The following is an 18,689-nucleotide window of genomic DNA, read 5'->3' as shown; positions in this document are numbered from 1 at the left end:
CAAAGGAGTGGCTCAGGAAGAAGCACATTAGGGTCATGGAGTGGCCTAGCCAGTCACCAGACCTTAATCCCATTGAAAACTTATGGAGGGAGCTGAAGCTGCGAGTTGCCAAGCGACAGCCCAGAACTCTTAATGATTTAGAGATGATCTGCAAAGAGGAGTGGACCAAAATTCCTCCTGACATGTGTGCAAACCTCATCATCAACTACAGAAGACGTCTGACCGCTGTGCTTGCCAACAAGGGTTTTGCCACCAAGTATTAGGTCTTGTTTGCCAGAGGGATTAAATACTTATTTCCCTCTGCAGAATGCAAATAAATTCATATACTTTCCACAATGTGATTTTCCGGATTTAATTTGTGATGTGCTATCTCTCACTGTTACTAATAACCTACCCTTCAATTATGGGCTGCTCATGTCTTTGTCAGTGGGCAAACTTACAAAATCAGCAAGGGATCAAATACTTATTTCCACCACTGTATGCTTAGCACATGAGCTCTTACCACCTACAAAATGAGTGACAGTAATGGCCACATGCTAATAGCAACATTAGTGTATGGCCATTAATGCAGAAAATAGAAAATTGGCCACTTTCTTACCACGGCAAAAAGTGGCCTTAGCGTGCAGGAAATACTGGGTGCATAAGGGTGCACTATGTCCACTTTTTGCTGCAGTTTTGTGAAAGGGCCCCTAATTTTTTACATGATGAACCGAGCTAGATTCACCATTGTTAGGAAGATGAACAAATCGGTCCAGTCTTTTAATTATCCAGTGAATCTGATTAGATTCTTGCATTGACTTTCTGTTTGTTGTCCTCTTGCAGCAAGGATACACAACCTACCAAGGATACTGGATGGAAAATCTGCATCTTGTTTCATGCAACAACCTCATGAAATTCCAATAACAAAGAGATGAGATTATCTTTTAATATGTGGTGGAAACATTTTAATGAGGGCAGTGAAAAGAAGACTGTGAAGAAAAATGTCTTAATCGCATTTTATGTGAAAAGGAGGTTTGAGATTAGCAGGACATACACAGATAGTTTGGGAATGGGCATGCGTATTAAATTGTTTTGTAAATTCTGTTTGTTAAACAGTGTAATATGTCTTTTAATGTGTATTGAGATGCAAGTTGTAACTATTGTCACTTCAAATTTGTTTCCCAGTATAAACAAATACTTAACTATGTTTTCAGTACTATAAGCATCAGTCTGCTACAAGTTTGCACATCCTTGTCACCTCCATTCTTGGGTCGTTCATGCTTAGAATTATGTCTCATTTTAGATATGACTCCTTTAAAACCGTGGTACCTCTCAGAAGTACTATCAAAAGATTTCTGTTGCACTTTTTATGGGGGCGGAATTGGATTAATCATAATAGTAAACAAAGAAGGGAACAAAAAAATATGTTGAACTTGTAATTTTGCATGCTTTTTTTTTCTTAGGGCATGTATCTAGGTGCTAATAAGTGAGACATTTTATATCAGTAAAATACTTGACACAGTGTGTCCTGCTGGCCTTTCAAAACCTTGAAATGCAATGAGTAATAACTTTTATATTTAAATTTGAGTTAGAAAAATGTATAACCATCTAAATAAATGATTTTATATTTTGTATCTGAATTGAGTTTCAATATTCATTTAATTTTTTCTACTGTGACCCATTTGCCTGAGGACAAGTAGGCCACATCATACTCACATGTGGGTGACGTCATCCATGTTGCCTGGTGCAGAAAGCTTTCACAGCGTATATAGCTTTAAGAGCACATGCCAGTATCCCTACCACGCATGCGCGAGTGTCTTCCCACCTGCCGCGAGTATGCAGGACTATCAGTCTCTATTCATCCACCATGAGGAGAGAACGCTCTGTTTTGCGGCTCCTCACAGCATCTTCTGTGTTGCTGCTTTATGAATGAGTTTCTGTGCTGTCCTTTGGGTACTTTTTGCCCGGTTTATTATTTTTCCTGTTTCTGGAGTTTTTTCCTTCCATTCCCTTAGTTTTAGACTTTTTTCCCCCACTTTTAAGTTTTCTTATTGTTCCATGCTGACAAGGCCTACTTAGCATGGGCACCACCTCAGTGTAGATCTCTTTTCCACTGCTTACAACCACAGTCCCTCAGTACTGTTCCAGGGTCAGAGCCCATGACAGACTAGCATCGGATGCCTTCCATCTCCATTGGGGGAGTGGCCTTCTGTATGTGTATCCTGCCATCCCACTCGTGGGGAAGACTTTGCTGAAGCTCAAGCAAGACTTTGGTACCATGATCCTGATTGCCCCATATTTGTCCAGACAGATATGGTTCCCTCTTTTGGAGTTATCTTCTGAAAACCCTTGGTGATTTGAGTGTTTTCTGATCCTCATAACACAGAACGAGGGATCTGTTCTCCATCCCAACCTCCAGTCTCCGGTCCTTACAGCTTGTATGTTGAAAGCTTAGAATTTGCTTCCTTGCATCTTCTTGAGGCTGTCGCCAGAGTTTTGCTGGCTTCCAAGGAAGATTCTACCAATTGGTGTTATTTTTCAAATGGAGAAGGTTTGCCATCTGGTGTAAGGGCAAGGCCCTAGATCCTCTTTCTTGCCATACTCAGACCCTGCTTAAATACCTTCTGCACCTATCAGAATCTGATCTTAAGACCAACTCTGTAAGAGTTTACCTTAGTGCAATTAGTGCTTACCATCACTGTGTAGAAGGCAAGCTCATCTCTGGACAACCTGTAGTTGTTTGCTTCCTGAAGGTTTGCTGTTTACAAAGCCCCCTGTCAAACTTCCGCCTGTGTCATGGGGCCTCAATGTCATCATCACCCAGCTGATGAAAGGTCCTTTTGAGCCACTTGATTCCTGTCATCTGAAGTACTTGACCTAGAAGGTCTTGTTTTGCTGGCTGTTACTTCAGCTTGCAGGGTCAGTGAGCTTCTGGCCCTAGTAGCAGATTCACCTTACACAAAATTTTATCATAACAGGGTAATTTTCTGCACGCACATGAGGTTCCTGCCTAAGGTTGTGTCGCAGTTACATCTGAACCAGTCGATCGTTCTTCCAACATTCTTTTCCAAACCTCATGCCCATTCTGATGAAAGCGCACTGGATACCTCGGACTTCAAGCAAGCATTGGCCTTTTATTTGGAGCAGACTAGGCCCTACAGACAGTCCACCCAGCTTTTTGTTTCTATTGATCCCAATAGGATGGGGGTCGCCATCAGGAAACCCACAATCTCCAATTGGTTGGCAGTTTGCATTTCTTTCACTTATTCCCAAGCTGGGCTAACTCTTGAGGGTCATGTCGGAACCATGGCTGCATCGGTAGCCCACTTGAGATCAGCCTCTATAGAAGAGATGTGCAAGGCTGCAATGTGGTCTTCGGTCTACACATTCACATCTCTCTATTGCTTTGAGCAACATACCTGATGTGATCGTTTGGACAGGCAGTTCTGCAAAGCTTGGGGTCTAGAATCCAACTCCACCTTCCTATGCCCGTTTTGTTCTGTCCCTGGCTACACTCTTGCACAGTATGTATATAGTTTCAGATTCGTTAGTGTTTCATATTTGTTGTTGCAGTTCCAATTGTTCTACTACTATTGTTTTCAGTGAGCCTGGTTGCTAGGTATTCCCATATGTAAGTATGACATGACCTGTTTGTCCTCAGAGAAAGCGAGGATACTTACCTGTAGCAGGTATTCTCCAAAGTCAGCAGGCCAGTCATTATCACATACTCTCCCACCTCCCCTTGGAGTTGTTTTTGTATAGCTATTTTACTGTACTGCTGGTCCTGTACTCTCATGAAAGGCAGGGAGGCACTGGTGCATGAGTGGTGGGGTTGCTGACATGGGTTTTTAAAGCTATGTACGCTGTGAAAGCATTCCGTACCGGGCAACTAGACGATGTTGCACACGTGAGAGTGACTGGCCCACTCTCCTCAGAGAATACCTGCTATAGGTAAGTATATTTGCTTTATCTGCCCGGTTCAGACTCATAAAGAAAATAAGATTTCCCATACTGGATCAGACAAGTTCCATCAAGCCCAGTATCTTGTTTCCAACAGTAGTCAGTTCAGGTCCCAAGTACTAGAGCTGTACCAAATAACATATTTTACTATTCACCTGAATACGAATAATGGGCATTGAGCTTTAACATAACAAATAATAAAAGAAGCAACATGAAATCAGAAATCAAGTGTTTATTTCAGTATGATTTAGCATAGTAGAGCCCCGGATTATTTGTATTCAAATTTAAATCGCTATTTGACTGAATACGAATATTCAGTACATCCCTACCAAGTACTGGTAGGATCCCAGGGATAAGCAGTAGGGAAGGCTGTGACACTCACCTTTCTACACCAGTGATGACCTTTATGCTATAAATGTAACACTTCAGCAGCAAATAATCTGAGCTGTACTGAAATTTGTCTTTGATAAGGTGGAATGACATTTTATTTTTCAGTGCTTCGCCGAGTAGGTTTTGGTCCACAGTTTTGTGTATGAGGTAACGGTTGCCCTGTATCCCCTCTGCTGTTCACAATAGCCATATAGCCCTTTACATGCTTCCTTCAGGAACTATTTTCTGATTGTGGTATAAAAGTAGGAGGGGAGATGTTTTTCATATGTGTCTACACAAATGATACCCTAGTTTGTAAGACACTGATCCACATTAGTTCTTGTTCTTATGCAGATGAGTCAGGAGTTTGGGTTTTTTTTTTTTTTTTTTTTTTTGTTACATTTGTACCCTGCGCTTTCCCACTCATGGCAGGCTCAATGCGGCTTACGTGGGGCAATGGAGGGTTAAGTGACTTGCCCAGAGTCACAAGGAGCTGCCTGTGCCTGAAGTGGGAATCGAACTCAGTTCCTCAGTTCCCCAGGACCAAAGTCCACCACCCTAACCACTAGGCCACTCCTCTCTTTCTGACTTTACAGTTAATTTTCAGAAGTCCAGAGTGCTCTCCTGCTAGAGAGCCCCGGATTAGTCTGGATGAGGCCAGCCATCGCATAGTATTTCAGAGAGTTCTAATTTTAAGTGGTCTAGGTGTTGTGATTAATAACCATCTTTCCCTTCTTAATAAACTGAATTATGAGGCAATGCTAGCTAAAACTCTGAATGAATTGAACAGTAGAAGGATATGACAATCTCTTGATTGGATTAATAATCTTAAAATGATGGCTCTACCAAAACTAGTATTTTCATTTGTATAATTCCTAGTCTAACTGCCTCACCATTTGTGGAGAGATTCAGAGTATCTTTGCTAGATTCATATGGCAAGGATTGCATCTAAAACTGCTAGTCCTGAAAACATTTGGATTGGGAGAGTTTTCTTCAAGTGTTTAATTATGCACATTACCACACTGCTTTGTAGAGGGCACACTTCTGTTCAGTTAGGGTTAGAAACTAAGTTGGTATCCCCCTGGCCGCTGGAAGCTTTCCTTTTCCTCCACAATTCAGTAGTACAATTGAGAGCAAAAGCCCATCCATTTCTCATAACCCTGCTCAAGCACTAGGCATAACTTCATCAGAGATCTGGAACATTTTTTTTATCTGCCCCTTTCTCTCCAGTGTCAGCACAGCCCTTCATTAGAGAGATAGGATAATTAAGATGATAAAACATGCATAAAAGATATCAAGGCGCTATACCTTGTAGAGTTATTTGGTAAAGGCTTTTTCCTATTGAAGCAGACTCTGAAAGACTTAACGGGGAGGCAAATCTCTTAGTACCAATACTTCCAAATTAGGCACTTTGCTTCTCAGGCAGAGACTAGAACACATTAAAATCAAGCTTCCCTCAGAATAGAAACTGTACTTTTCAAGAGAGAGGCATTAAAGGTGGTATTTCTGCTACAACCACATTCTGCTTATTTAGATAGCAGCAGCAGCAGTTGGAGGTGGTCCTAGGAGATCTTCAGAAGGAAGAATGAGAGCAGATAAGGAACTATACTTTCAAAGCTTCCTTATCCCTAACTATGGTTATGGTGGAGGCTTAGATTTTCATCCTAGTTCTCCTCTAGTCTGATTTGTAAATGGGATCCCTCCATTAATTTGCTTTGCTGGAGGAGTTGTGGTTAGATTATATGTGGTGGAATTGTCTTAAAGGTCAACTCTACTTGAAAGAAATTCAAGTAGGTGTTGCTAACATTACTGCTATACACCTCCCCCTACAACAGTGGTTCTCAATCCTGTCCTGGGGGAATCTCAGCCAGTCAGGTTTTCAAGATATCTGCACTGAATATTCATGAGTTAGATTTGCATGCAGTGGAACTGCTACCCTGCAATACGACATATTTGTAATAGGGATAGTGGGTTTCTGCTACCTCTGAACACATTTCTGTTCTAATTTGTCACTGTTGGTGCTAAGATGTATTTCGGCCAAATGATGGAAAAATGAGTTGGCTCTATCTCTTAGAGAGTGACTTAATAAAAGCTTAAGAGGTGTGTGTCATGGAGAAGTTGACTTATGAAATGAGAGGGGAGCTGTCCAAATTTCAACAAATGTAGTCGCCCTATATTGAGTAATTAAGAAAAATGGCTGCTTTGAGAAATACCTTGGAATTACTATGCTGTTAAATATTTAGACTGGGTCTTGGTAGTTATTCTCTTTGTCCATGTTCTTCTTTCTTGCTTTTGAAGGTTTAAAGTTGTTGGGGGGGGGGGGGGGGGGATAGAAGGTAGTGAGAGAGGGATACTCTCCTGATTCAGAGAACTGACTGAAAGTAATAGGTCGGTGTTGGGTAAAATGGTAGAGACTCTTATAAAGAACAAAATTACAAGAAGGGAGCCTTACCTTTTGAGCAAAGACCTGTTGGAGACCTCCTGCTTTGAATATCAGGAGTGGAGGGATGGCATAAGCAATGGCAAATCAAATGCAAAGCGCTGATAAGGAAGGCAAAGAGAGATTTTGAAAAGAAGATTGTGTTGGAGACAAAAACAGAGTAATAGCTTTAAGTATATTAGAAGTAAGAAGCCATCAAAAGAATCAGTTTGACTGCTAGATGATCTAGGGATAAAAGGGGCAATCAGGAATAAGAAACCAAGTCAGATCATCAAGATCCTACCTAAACCTACACTACCCAAATTGCAAAGGACTGAAATACAAAACAACTTATGCAGCCGGCTTCTCAAATCAATAAGCGCAGAACTATGGAATGGGCTCCCAATAGCTGTGAAAACAATCCACGACCACTTGAACTTCAGGAAATCACTAAAAACCAACCTCTTCAAAAAGGCCTACCCCAACAACCCCATGTAACCCTCTTCACCTACCAACACAGCATGACTATGATCGCACAGGAGAACACGCATTCCATTTCATCAAGCAAATCAATCCATAGACTGGTGGGTTGTGCCCATCTACCAGCGGGTGGAGATAGAAAGCAATCTTTTGCCTCCCTGTATGTGGTCATGTGCTGCCGGAAACTCCTCAGTATGTTCTCTATCTCAGCAGGTGTGTGGTCACACAGCAGCAGCTCTGGCTAGGTCTCCAAGACTAATTGTTTAGGTTTTGTTGAGTACCTGGGGTTGAGGGCTCTTCTTGAGCAAGTGAAACCTGGTGGTTTCAGGTCCCTCCTTTTCTCCCCCGTCCCGCTGCGATTTGAAGCAGAACAGCTTCCCTTGCAGCTGTTCACTGGGACACCAATTTGTTGCAGCTCGGAGCAAGAAGCAGGTAATTTTACCTTTTACTAGCGGGCAGGGGGTTCCCCGAACGTTCTCCACGTGGATAATGGCAAGGACGTGAAAAAGCGCTCCCCGGACCGCATGCGCACGTCTAGCTGGGAAGCGTGGGGGTCAGAGGCAGAGACGCCTTTTTTGGGCGCCTTTCCGGAGTTTGGCGAGTTAGCCGATTTTCCTCCGGTACGGCGGTTTTTCCCGCCTTAGGTGCCCATTCCCCGATGGCCACCCTTCCGGTTTTGACCGGCCACGCTGCTCGGACGGCTTCTTCTTTGGCCGCCCTCGAGGTTGGAGACAGTAAAAAGATGCCGCTCTTGACTTGGGCGGCGGTAAAAAGTTGGCAAAATTGAAGCGCCATTCTTCCCGCACGGCTCCTTTGCGGAGTGACGCGACGGACGCCATTTTGGATGCACAGCGCGCCTCTCCCCCGCTCTTGGGAGTGCAGGTTGAGAGTGCCTCTAGGGCCGTGGCCCAGACTGCAGAGGTGCACAGACTGGGGGGTTTCTCCCCCCGAGTTAATTTTGTTGCTGCATCAGGCCTTTCTGTTGCAAAACGCTGCTCCTGCCCCCCTGTCTAATAAAGGTGATGAGGCTTCCATAATCAAATGCCCTCGGGTGGATTTCCAGGCCCTAGGGCACTCTGTCTCCTCGGATGTAGAGGAGGGCAGCGTCTCTGAGTTCCCCAAAGGTCCTTAGGGGATTCTTTGGGGGAGGCTGATCCTCGCTCAGATGGAGCGGATGACCCCTCTGCAGCACGGCTCTTTCGCCCAACCTGTTAGTGCAGGCCATGAGCATTTTGAACATTTCCTCTCCGGAGGAAGGCCCTCCCTCAGCCTCGGCAGGCTCAGCTATTATGCTGGGAACTAAGCACCCGCCTAGAACCTTCCACGTTCATGAAGCCATGCAGACTTTAATTTCGGCTCAATGGGATGCCCCTGAAGCTAGCCTTAAAGTAGCCAGGGCCATGTCCCGTCTGTACCCTCTGCCTGAGGGTGAACGGGAGGCCTTTCTCTGGCCCACAGTAGACTCTTTAATCACTGCGATGACTAAGAAGACAGCTTTGCCAGTGGAAGGTGGCACTGCCCTGAAGGACGCTCAGGACAGGAGATTGGAGGCGGACTTAAAGTTGGCCTTTGAGGCGGCCGCCCTGAGTTTGCAAACCTCGGTTTGCGGCTCTTATGTGGCCAGGGCATGCCTGACCGTTTTGCAGCGAGCCTCCCCCTCGGATGCTTCCTTGAGGGCGGATTGGCCGGTTCTGGAGTCGGGCTTGGCCTACTTGGCAGACTTGCTGTATGATGTCTTGAGAGCCTCGGTTAAAGGTATGACACAGACAGTCTCTGCCGGTCTGCTGACCATGCCTCAAAATCTCGCCTAGCCAAGTTGCCTTTTAAGGGCAAGCTGCGCTTTGGGGACAAGCTGGACAAGATCGTGACGGAGCTCAGCAGCTCTAAAGGCAAGAGGTTGCCGGAGGTCAGGGCATGGGCTGGCAGTGCTCGCCCTGGTTCCTCCAAGGGCCGTTTTCAGGAAGCCCGTCGGTATCGCCCAGGCAAGTCGGGCTCCTCTTCCTCCTCCTCCTTCAACCCGAACTTCTCCCCCAAGCAGCATTCCTTTCGCAGAGACCGCCGTCCCGGAGGTTCGTCCTCCGGCCCTCTCCCAGGGTCTCGTACCCAATGACAGGGCCCTGGTCCATGGCCCAGAGCAGATAGGAGGAAGGCTGTCCTCGTTTCTGGGCGAGTGGACCAGGGTAACTTCAGACGCTTGGGTTCTGGAAGCCATCAGAGACGGCTACAAGTTGGAGTTCTGTCGGCCCCTGAGAGACGGGTTCGTGAACTCTCCCTGCAAGTATCCCCTCAAAGCTGTGGCAGTGCAACAGACTCTGGACAACCTGATCCGCCTTGGCGCAGTGGTCCCAGTGCCAGTAGATCAACTTGGCAAGGAGACGATTGCGGCAGCTTATGTGGCTGCAGGGAAGGTTCCACCTATTCAGCTGAAGGCTCACTCTACTAGAGCACAGGCGGCCTCTATGGTAGAGTCCAGATCCGTCTCCTTGGAAGAGTATGCAGAGCGGCAACTTTGGCGTCGGCTCATACCTTCTCATGGCATTACCGCTTGGATGTGGCTGCTCGGGCCGAGGCCCAGTTTGGAGCGTCAGTGTTGCGTTCTGGGATTTCCGTGTCCCGCCCTGGGTAAGTACTGCTTCGGTATATCCCACCAGTCTATGGATTGATCTGCTTGATGAAATAGAAGGTAAAATTATGTATCATAGCTGATAATTTTCTTTCCATTAATCATAGCAGATCAATCCATAGCCCCTCCCAGATGTCTTGTTTGTTTTCTGGTTATATTTCAGGTTCAAGTTCACTCTTCAGTTCCTGTTTAGGAGGACTTCGTGTTCAAGTTCTTCCAATTGGATTTTCCTTGAGTTTAGACGATTTTGTGTTACAGTGAGCTGCTGCTTCCTCTCCCCCCGTTTCAATGGTGGCTGGATTGATAACTAAATTATGCCAGCGCTCCCTTCCGCTTCGTGCGGCAGTAGGGTAGCTTTGTATCCCTCCCGCTTCGGTGGTGTTAGGGTAAGCCAGCTCCTCCCGCGGTTGCGGTAGCAGGATAAGCCAGTTCCCCCCGCGTCGGCGGGTGTGGTTTCCCCTCCCCCGCTTCGGCGGTGGTGAGCTGGGCAGAGTGTCCCTTTGTGGGTGTAATTCTCTAAGTGCTGAGTCCTGCGGATGGAGCTTTGATATCGACATACTGAGGAGTTTCCGGCAGCACATGACCACATATAGGGAGGGAAAAGATTGCTCTCTATCTCCACCTGCTGGTAGATGGACACAACCCACCAGTCTATGGATTGATCTGCTATGATTAATGGAAAGAAAATTATCAGGTATGATACATAATTTTACCATCTTCAACCATTTTGACCCTCCACTTATACCTCATACAATCACTATACAATTTTGTATTTGTTATCCACTGACTGGGCAAACGCCTTTGATGGTACTATGTAAGCCACATTGAGCCTGCAAATAGGTGGGAAAATGTGGGGTACAAATGCAATAAATAAAGACAAGGCCATGGCGGAGAGATTAAATGAATTCTTTGCTTTGGTCTTCACCAAGGAAGATGTGGGAGAAATACCAGTGCCAGAAATGGTATTCAATGCCGAAGAGTCAGAGAAACTGAAACAAATCTCTGTAAATGTGGAAGATGTAATGGAGCAATTTGACAAATTGATGAGTAGCAAATCCTCCAAGGTTATGGTATATATCCCAGAGTAATGGTAGAATTGAAAAATGAACTTGCAGAGCTATTGTTAGTAATATGTAATTTATCTTTAAAATCAAGCATGGTACCGGAAGATTGGAGGGTGGCCAATGTAACACTGATTTTAAAAGGGTTCTAGAGGTGATTTGGGAAATTAGACTGGTGAGCCTAACGTCGGTGGTGGGTAAAATGGTAGAGACTCTTATAAAGAACAAAATTATAAGAAGGAGCCCTACCTTTTGAGCAAAGACCTGTTGGAGACCTCCTGCTTCACTATCAGGAGTGGAGGCGCTATCTGTGGCAGAGTTCCGGTGCTGGAGGCGTTTGGCAAGCACTGAGGCAGCCTACCCCTAACGTCATCTGGAGCCCTTTCCCACTTCAAAAGGAAGACACACTTTGGCCTTGGGGTGTGCCCTAAAGGTCACACATTGCCCCTTGTAGTCCTGAGGAGTGACGTGGAGTTAAGTATATCTTAATAATGGGAAAGCGTAAAGGATCTGTTGCAACTACTCCTAGAGACAGTGCTGGAACTCAGGTAATGTCTCCAACTGAAATTTCTCTCAGGCCTCCAAATAGAACTCCACCCCCCTCTTTTGTTCCTGCAGTAGGGATTTCCCAAGAGGTTCCCCATTCTATCGGGCAGCTTGTTGAGGAATCAACTGAAGATTTGGTTTTGTCCTTTAGTAATATTCCTGCAAACATTAATGCGGTAGTTAAACTGGAGGCCTAACCAATGGATAAGGAAGTGACTCTTAAGGACTTGTGGAATGTGAATTCTCGTATGGAGGGGATGATGAAATCTGTTAAACTCAAACTGCTCTTTTCTCTGAACAAGTTGCACAGAAATTTGAAAATGCGTATTCTGATTTAGAAGTCTTAGATAAGTCTGGTATACAGCAACAGGTCTCTTAATTGCAGGCTACATCGGCTTCTTTTTTGAAAGATTTTCTTGCTGTTCTAAATTTGAATTTGTAGAGAATGCAAAGAGCCTGCAATTTGAGCCTTTTGAATTTTCCATCTATTTTTATCTCCAGCGATATTGTTTCTGAAATATCTCAAGGAGATATTGGGCTTTGTTAAATCAGAAACTTTTCAAATAAATAATAATTACTTTCCGTTAAAGAAAAAGACTGAAGTAGATCAGCAGAAGGTAGATCAGTTGGAACCTTATTGCATTATTGAAGATACTCAGGATATTATTACTTCAAGAGCTACACTCTTGGTTATATTTCTTAATGAAAGTGACAAGTTTGTGGTGCTGAAAAGATTTTTCCTAAGAAAAATGAAAAATTCTGTGCAGAAAAGACTATTCCATATCATCATGCTGATCAATCCATAGACTGGTGGGTTGTGTCCATCTACCAGCAGGTGGAGATAGAGAGCAATCCTTTTGCCTCCCTATATGTGGTCATGTGCTGCCGGAAACTCCTCAGTATGTTCTCTATCTCAGCAAGTGGTGGTCACACACAGCAGCAGCTCTGGCTAGGTCTCCACGCCTAATTTTTAGGTTTTGTTGAGTGCCTGGGGTTGAGGGCTCTTCTTGAGCAAGTGCAAACCTGTTGGTGCCAGGTCCCTCCTTTTCGCCCCCCTCCCGCTTGCTCCGTTTGAAAAAAAAAATTTTTGGATGTCCTTTAAGGGCGTTTATTTCAACGTTTATATCAGCGTTTATTGCAGCTGCTCACTGGGACACCAGTTCGTTACAGCTCGGAGCGAGAAGCAGGTACTTTTTACCTTTTGTAGCGGGCAGGGGGTTCCCCGATCGGTCTCCACGTGGCCTATGGCGTCGGAGGGCGAGGGCGCGAAGAATCGCTCCCTGGACCGCGTGTGTGCATCTAGCGGGGATGCGGGGGTTTCAAAACCTGAATCGCCTTTTTTGGGCATCAGTTGGGAGGCCGGTCAGTGGCCCGGTTCTTCCTCCGGTGCGGCGTTTTTTCCCGCCATAAACGCCCATCTCCCGCTGCTGGCCCCCCCCCCCCCCCCCATTTTGGCCGGCCACTCTGCTCGGACGGCTTCTTCTTGGGCCGCCCTCTAGGTGGGAGACGTTAATGCTATGGTCGCCCTTGATTCGGGCCATGGCAATAAAGCGACCAAAGTTAAGCGCCGTTCTTCCCGCGCGGCTCCTTCTCGGAGTTTCGCGCCGGACGCCATTTTGGATGCGCAGCATGTTTCTCCCCCGCTCTCGCGAGCGCCGGTTGAGGGTGCGTTTAGGGCCGTGGCCCAGGCTGCAGAAGTGCACAGTCTGGGGGGTTTCTCCCCTGAGTTCATTTTGCTGCTGCATCAGGCTTTCCTTATGCAAAACGCTGCCCCTGCTCCCTTGTCCGATAAAGGGGTTGAGGCCTCCGGAAGCAAACGCCCTCGGGTGGATTTCCAGGCGCTAGAGGACTCTGTCTCCTCTGATGTAGATGAGGGCAGCGTATCTGAGTTCTCCCAACGGTCCTTTGGGGATTCCTTGGAGGAGATGGATTCCCGCTCGGATGGAGCAGATGACCCCTCTGCAGCGCGGATCTTTCACTCAGAGGATTTGCCTAACCTGTTAGTGCAGGCCATGAGCATTTTGAAGATTTCCTCTCCGGAGGACGTCTCTCCCTCAGCCTCTGTTGGCTCCGCCATTATGCTGGGGACGAACACCTAGAACCTTCCACATGCATGAGGCCATGCGCACCTTGATTTCGCTCAATGGGATGTCCCAGAAGCAAGCCTCAAAGTGGCTAGGGCTATGTTCCGCCTCTATCCTCTGCCTGAAGGTGAACGGGAGGCCTTTCTTTGGCCTACCGTGGATTCTTTAATCACTGCGGTGACTAAGAAAACGGCGTTGCCGGTGGAAGGTGGCACGGCCCTAGAGGACGCCCAAGACAGAAGATTGGAGGCGGCCTTAAGGTTGTCCTTCGAGGCGGCTGCTTTAAGTTTGCAGGCCTCAGTTTGCGGCTCCTATGTGGCCAGGGCGTGCCTGACGATTGTGCAGCGGGCTTCCCCCTCGGATCCTTTCTTGAGGGCTGATTGGCCAGCCCTGGAATCGGGCTTGGCTTATTTGGCAGACTTGCTGTATGATGTCTTGAGAGCCTCGGCTAAAGGTATGGCTCAGACAGTCTCTGCACGGCGTTGGCTTTGGCTGAAGCATTGGTCTGCTGACCACGCCTCTAAGTCTCGCCTGGCTAAGTTGCCTTTTAAAGGCCAGCTGCTCTTTGGGGTCGAGCTGGACAAAATTGTGACCGATCTCGGCACGTCTAAGGGAAAGAGGTTACCAGAGGTCAGGGCTCGGGCCAGTGGTGCTCGCCCCGATTCCTCCAAAGGACGGTTTCAGGAAGCCCGTCGGTATCGCCCGGGCAAGTCGGGCTCCTCTGCCCCCTCTTCCTTCAAGAGGAACTTCTCCCCCAAGCAGCATTCCTTTCGCAGAGACCGCCGTCCCGGAGGTGCGTCCTCCGGTCCTCCCCCAGGGTCTCGTACCCAATGACGGGGCCCTGGTCCATGGCCCAGTGCAGATTGGAGGACGCCTGTCCTCGTTTCTGGGCGAGTGGACCAGGGTAACTTCAGACGCTTGGGTGCTGGAAGTCATCAGAGACGGCTACAAGCTAGAGTTCTGCCGACCCTTAAGAGACGGGTTTGTGCACTCTCCCTGCAAGTCTCCGATCAAAGCTGTGGCAGTGCAGCAGACTTTGGACAATCTGATCCGCCTGGGTGCGGTCGTTCCGGTGCCAGAAGATCAGCTTGGCAAGGGACGTTACTCCATTTACTTTGTGGTACCAAAGAAAGGAGGTTCTGTACGGCCTATCCTCGACCTCAAAGGGGTCAATCGGGCCTTGAAAGTTCGGCACTTTCGCATGGAGACTCTCCGCTCTGTTATAGCGGCAGTGAAGGCAGGGGAGTTCCTGGCATCCCTGGACAACAAGGAAGCTTACTTGCATATTCCCATCTGGCCTCCTCATCAACGCTTTCTGCGTTTTGCAGTCCTGGGCCGACACTTCCAGTTCAGAGCCCTACCGTTCGAGTTGGCTACTGCTCCGCGGACCTTCTCCAAAGTAATGGTGGTCATCGCGGCCTTCCTACGAAAGGAAGGAGTACAAGTCCATCCTTATCTGGACGACTGGTTGATCCAAGCCCCCTCTTACGCAGAGTGCGGCAGAGCTGTAGACCGGGTGATTGCTCTTTTGAGTTCCCTGGGGTGGATCATCAACTGGGAGAAAAGTCAGCTGCACCCGACTCAGTCCCTGGAATATCTGGGAGTTCGTTTCGACACCCAAGTGGGCAGAGTGTTCCTGCCGGACAATCGGATTGTCAAGCTTCAGACTCAGGTGGACCAGTTCCTAGTAGCCTCTCCTCTTCGGGCTTGGGACTATGTGCAGCTGTCGGGCTCTATGACGGCCACGATGGAAGTAGTGCCCTGGGCCAGGGCTCATATGAGACCACTACAACTCTCTCTACTGCAGCGCTGGACTCCAGTGTCGGAGGATTACGCTGTGCGCCTTCCCTTGGACCCAGCGGTGCGCAAGGCGCTGAGCTGGTGGCTGAGGACAGACAAGTTGTCCGCAGGGATGCCTCTTTTGACCCCGGAGTGGGTTGTCGTCATGACGGACGCCTCTTTGACGGGCTGGGGAGCCCACTGCTTGGGAAGGACAGTGCAGGGGCTCTGGTCTCCTGCAGAGGCAAAGTGGTCTATCAACCTCCTGGAACTGAGCCATTCGGTTGGCGCTTTTGGAGTTTCTCCCGGTACTGGCGTTGAAGCCAGTACGGGTCCTGTTGGACAATGCCACGGCTGTGGCCTATGTCAATCGCCAAGGAGGTACCAAGAGCGCCCCTCTAGCCAAGGAGGCCATGAATCTATGCCAGTGGGCGGAAGCGAACCTGGAACAGCTGTTGGCGGCCCACATTGCGGGAGTCATGAATGTCAAGGCGGACTTTCTCAGTCGCCATACCTTGGATCCCGGAGAGTGGCAGCTATCTGCTCAGGCGTTCTTGGACATCACGAAGCGCTGGGGCCAGCCGAGCCTAGATTTGATGGCGTCATAGGCCAATTGCCAAGTGCCGCGTTTTTTCAGCAGAGGACGGGATCCTCGATCTCTGGGAGTAGATGCTCTTCTCCAACAGTGGCCGACACAGGAGCTTCTCTGTGTGTTCCCGCCCTGGCCCATGTTGGGCAGGGTGCTAGACCGGGTGGCAAAGCATCTGGGCCGGATAATCCTGGTGGGTCCGGACTGGCCCAGACGTCCCTGGTATGCGGACTTGATCAGGCTCTCAGTGGACGGCCCTCTGCGGCTGCCAGCGGGGCCGGGCCTGTTGCATTAGGGTCCTGTGGTGATGGAGGATCCCTCCCCCTTTGGTCTTACGGCCTGGCTATTGAGCGGCAGCGTGTGAGGAAGAAGGGCTTCTCAGACAAGGTCATCGTCACTATGCTGAGAGCGAGGAAGCACTCTACTTCTACTGCTTACGCCAGTGTTTCGCGTACCTTTGCATCGTGGTGTGAGGCAGGTTCACTTTCTCCCTTCACTGCTCCAATTTCTTCAGTGCTGGCGTTCCTGCAAGAAGGTCTGGAGAAAGGCCTGTCGCTCAGTTCCCTTAAAGTCCAGGTAGCGGCTCTGGCTTGCTTCAGGGGTCGCCTGAAGGGTGCTTCCCTGGCCTCGCAGCCAGATGTGGTGCACTTTCTCAAGGGAGTTAATCACCTACGCCCTCCTCTGCACTCAGTGGTGCCTGCGTGGAATCTCAATTTGGTGCTAAGAGCCTTGCAGAAGCCGCCTTTTGAACCCTTGTCGAGGGCATCTCTGAAAGTCCTGATGTTGAAAGCAGTCTTTTTGGTGGCTATCACTTCAGCCAGACGAGTTTCCGAGCTCCAGGCGCTATCATGTCGGGAACCCTTCCTGCAGTTCACTGAGGCAGGAGTGTCTATTCGCACGGTGCCTTCCTTCCTGCCCAAGATTGTTTCTCGCTTCCATGTGAATCAGCAGCTCTGCCTACCCTCCTTTTATAGGGAGGACTACCCAGAGGAGTACTCTGCTCTCAAACATCTAGATGTGAGACGAGTCATCATCAGATACTTGGAAGTGACCAATGATTTCCGGAAGTCGGATCATCTGTTTGTGCTGCTCGCAGGTCCTCGTAAGGGTCTGAAGGCTGCCAAGCCTACAGTAGCACGATGGGTCAAGGAAACCATTGCAGCGGCTTATGTGGCCGCGGGGAAGATGCCGCCTATCCAGCTGAAGGCTCACTCCACTAGAGCGCAGGCGGCCTCGATGGCAGAGGCCGGGTCCGTCTCCTTGGAAGAGATTTGCAAGGCGGCAACTTGGGCATCGGCTCATACCTTCTCCAGGCATTACCGCTTGACTGTGGCTGCTCGGGCGGAGGCCCGGTTTGGATCTTCAGTGTTGCAGTCAGGGATTTCTATGTCCCACCCTGGGTGAGTACTGCTTTGGTACATCCTACCAGTCTATGGATTGATCAGCATGATGATATGGAAGGTAAAATTATGTATCATACCTGATAATTTTCTTTCCATTAATCGTAGCTGATCAATCCATAGCCCCTCCCAGATATCTGTACTGTTTATATTCTGGTTGCATTTCAGGTTCAAGTTTAGTCTTCAGTTCCTGTTCAGGAGGACTTCGTGTTCAAGTTTTTTCAATTGGATTCTTCAGGAGTTGAGACGATTTTGTGTTACAGTGAGCTGCTGCATTCCTCTCCCCTCTGTTTTACAGGGCTGGATTGAGACCTAAATTCTGCCGGCGCTCCCTCCCGCTTCGTGCGGCTGTAGGGCAGCTTTGTACCCCTCCCGCTTTGGCGGTGTTAGGGTCAGTCAGCTCCTCCCGCGGTTGCAGGATAAGCCAGATCCCCCCGCATCGGCGGGTGTGGTGTCCCTCCCCCGCTCTGCGTGGATGAGCTGGACGGATTCCCCTCCCCCACTTGTGTGGGGATGAGCTGGGTTAATTCCCCTCCCCCATTTCGGCAGTGGTGAGCTGGGCAGAGTGTCCCTTTGTGGGTGTAATTCTCTAAGTGCTGAGTCCTGCGGATGGAGCTTTGATATCGACATACTGAGGAGTTTCCGGCAGCACATGACCACATATAGGGAGGCAAAAGGATTGCTCTCTATCTCCACCTGCTGGTAGATGGACACAACTCACCAGTCTATGGATTGATCAGCTATGATTAATGGAAAGAAAATTATCAGGTATGATACATAATTTTACCTTTTTCCTGATATTTCAAGGGCCACTCAACTGAAGTGTAAAAATTGTTTGAGCTTGAAACCTCAGTTGTCTCTTGGGGCTACTTTCTTTTTAAAGTATCCTTGTAAATGTTTAATTACCTTTAATGGAAAGGAGTATGTTTTTTGGGAAGCAACACAGTTAAAGATCATGAGAAATAATCAGATTTTCTTTAACGGAGTTATAAGAATAAGTGCTCAGTTTCGGTGATCTTGGTATTCATAAGTTATTACATGGTAACATAGTAGAGGACGGCAGAAAAAGACCTGCACGGTCCATCCAGTCTGCCCAACAAGATAAACTCATATGTGCTACTTTTTGTGTATACCTTACCTTGATTTGTACCTGCCCTTTACAGGGCACAGACCGTATAAGTCTGCCCAGCACTATCCCTGCCTCCCAACCACCAACCCCGCCTCCCACCACCAGTTCTGGCACAGACCGTATAAGTCTGCCCAGCACCATCCCCGACACCGGCTCTGCCACCCAATCTCGGCTAAGCTCCTTAGGATCCATTCCTTCTGAACAGGATTCCTTTATGTTTATCCCACGCATGTTTGAATTCCATTACCATTTTCATTTCCACCACCTCCCG

The 18,689-nt window shown here is 48.1% G+C and overlaps 1 protein-coding gene across 5 annotated transcripts in view; it reads left to right on the top strand.

Annotated features, from left to right (window-relative positions):
• Positions 1 to 1,580, top strand: part of BORA (BORA aurora kinase A activator) — a 163,642-nt gene extending 162,062 nt beyond the window's left edge. For all 5 annotated transcript variants that reach the window (XM_030200569.1, XM_030200571.1, XM_030200568.1 and 2 more), the window contains one exon: positions 823 to 1,580. In XM_030200569.1, coding sequence (XP_030056429.1) covers positions 823 to 914 — 92 coding nt within the window. In that variant the 3' untranslated portion in view covers positions 915 to 1,580. The remainder of the gene's footprint in view (positions 1 to 822) is intronic.
• The last annotated feature ends 17,109 nt before the right edge of the window (positions 1,581 to 18,689 follow it).

This window comes from Microcaecilia unicolor, chromosome 4, assembly GCF_901765095.1.
Source record: "Microcaecilia unicolor chromosome 4, aMicUni1.1, whole genome shotgun sequence".
Classification (NCBI taxonomy): domain Eukaryota; kingdom Metazoa; phylum Chordata; class Amphibia; order Gymnophiona; family Siphonopidae; genus Microcaecilia; species Microcaecilia unicolor.
This window is presented reverse-complemented; position numbering and strand designations above follow the sequence as displayed.